The sequence below is a fragment of the Myotis davidii genome, unplaced genomic scaffold, assembly GCF_000327345.1.
Source record: "Myotis davidii unplaced genomic scaffold, ASM32734v1 scaffold2656, whole genome shotgun sequence".
In the NCBI taxonomy this organism is placed as follows: domain Eukaryota; kingdom Metazoa; phylum Chordata; class Mammalia; order Chiroptera; family Vespertilionidae; genus Myotis; species Myotis davidii.
The window spans coordinates 39,097-41,466 of record NW_006287228.1 but is presented as its reverse complement, the minus strand read 5'-3'; the positions used below and the strand labels follow the sequence as shown (position 1 = coordinate 41,466).

Sequence of the window (2,370 nt, the reverse complement as noted above, 5' to 3'; positions counted from 1 at the left end):
GACTGGCTAAAGGCTTTGCCACATTCAGTACATTTATACGGCTTCTCTCCAGTATGAATTCTCTGGTGGCTGGTAAGGTTTGATGACCCAGTGAAGGCTTTGCCACATTCTCTACATGTATAAGGCTTCTCTCCAGTGTGAACCCTCTGATGATAATTAAGAGATGAGGACTTGGTAAAGGCTTTGCCACATTCATTACATTTATGAGGCTTCTCTCCAGAATGAACTCTCTGATGCATAGTAAGGTCTGAAGAGAAGCCAAAGGATTTGCCACATTCTCTACATTTATAAGGGTTCTCTCCATGGTGAACTCTCTGATGATATATAAGGTGTGAGGACTGACTAAAGGCTTTGCCACATTCTCTGCATTTATAAGGCTTCTCTCCAGAATGAACTCTCTGATGCTTAGTAAGGTCTGAGGAGTTGCCAAAGGATTTGGCACATTCTCTACATTTATAAGGCTTTTCCCCATGGTGAACTCTCAGATGAGAAGTAAGGTGTGAGGACTGGCTAAAGGTTTTGCCACATTCTCTACATTCATAGCGCTTCTCTCCAGTATGAACTCTCTGATGATAATTAAGGGATGATTCCTAACTGAATGCCTTGCCACATTCTTTACATTTGAAAGGCTTCTCACCAGTATGAACTCTGTGATGTTGATTAAGGGATGAAGAGTGGCTGAAGGCTTTGCCACATTCTCTACATTTATAAGGCTTCTCTCCAGTATAAACTCCCTGATGTAGTTTAAGGGAGGAGGAACACCTAAAGGCTTTGCCAAGTTCTCTACATTTGTCAAGTTTCTCTCCAGTGTGGATTCTCTGATGAATACAAAGTGTTGACAGTCGGCTAAAGGTTTTCCCACATTCTGAACATTTATAAGTCATTTCTTCCCTATCATTTCTATAATGTTGAGTATGTCCTGAGGATTGACTAAAGCCTGTTCCCTTTTCCTTGAGTGTATAAAATTTTGCTATAGTATGAATTCTTCCCTTATGAACAATAAGAGAAGAATGACATTTAAAGGCTTTGCCACATGCTTTACATTTGTAAGGCTTCTCTCCAGTATGAATTTTTTGATTTAGCATACAACCTGAAGGCCAATTCGATCTTTTACCAGAATCTTTACATGTATAAGGTTTTTTTTCACTATGGATTTTTTTCATTTTATTTGTATTGAATATCTGACTAGAGATTCTAGTACAAGGATTCCATTTGTCAGACTCCTCCCCAGTATGAATATTATCTTGTTCATTGTAATTTGAAAACTGCTGAAAAATCTGGACACATTGACTTCCTTTGTGTGTCTTCTCCACAATTGGAATAACCTGACCTGTACTGTGATTGGAAATTTGGTCAAAGACTTTTCCACTTTTATAATTGTCCTCTGCAAGCTTGCTTCTCCAATGGTTAAGATATGACTCTTGCTCAAAGTTTTTCCAATGTTTAATCCATTGATAACTGCTCTTTCCATTATATGTACTCTGGTGATAATGGGAGATAGAAAGCCTTTAGTGATAGTTATAATTTCATTAAACATGTACACTTATTCCATAAGAACCATTCTGTGATACTCATTAAACCAAGATGGTTGTATAGTAAAAGCTTTCCTAATTTATTAAAATTATACACAAAAAATAACTACAAAACATTAATTGTCAAAAAAAAATGAATCCTTGTTTAAAAGATTGCCAAATTGCCCAGCCAGCATGGCTCCATGGTGGAGCTTCAAAGATTGAACAAGAAGGTTGGTCCATTCCTCATGAGGGCACAAGCCCAGGTTTGGGATCAGTCTCCAATGTGAGGAATGCAGGAGGCAGCCAGTCAATGATTCTCTTTCATCACTAATGTTTGCCTCTTTCTCTTCATATCCCTGCCTCTCTAAAATCAATAAAATGTATTTTGAATAAAAAAAAATAATAAAAGCACTAGCTGGATTGGCTCAGTGGACAGAGCATTGGCATGTGGACTAAATGGACCTGGATTTCATTCCAGTCAAGGGCACATACTCAGGTTGCTGGCTCGATCCTCAGTGTGGGGCATGTAGGAGACATCCAATCAAGGATTCTTCCTCATCATTGAAGTTTCCATCTCTCTCCCTCTCCTTTCCCCTCTGAATTCAATAAAAATATATTTAAATGTTATAATAATACTAGTATTGCTCAATTGAGAACACTTTAATTTATAGGTATGTTAGTAGCCCTGCGCATGAATCCGTGCATGGAGTAGCTCGCAGCAGCTTGCCGCAGCAGGCCACCCCACCCACTGCTGCTGGTAGCTCTCTGCTGCTGGTATCTCACTGCCCACTCTCCTGTAGCTCTCTCCCACTTGTAGTTCACTGACCTGCCCCCCTGTACCTCTCCCCACCCACAG

The 2,370-nt window shown here is 39.6% G+C and overlaps 1 protein-coding gene across 1 annotated transcript in view; it reads right to left on the bottom strand.

Moving 5' to 3' along the window:
- Window positions 1-3: 3 nt before the first annotated feature.
- Window positions 4-2,370, bottom strand: part of LOC102756368 (zinc finger protein 420-like) — a gene marked incomplete at its 3' end in the record, with an annotated part of 14,974 nt that continues 12,607 nt past the window's right edge. Inside the window, 1 exon segment of the mRNA XM_015560813.1 lies at window positions 4-1,481. Coding sequence (XP_015416299.1) covers window positions 4-1,481 — 1,478 coding nt within the window.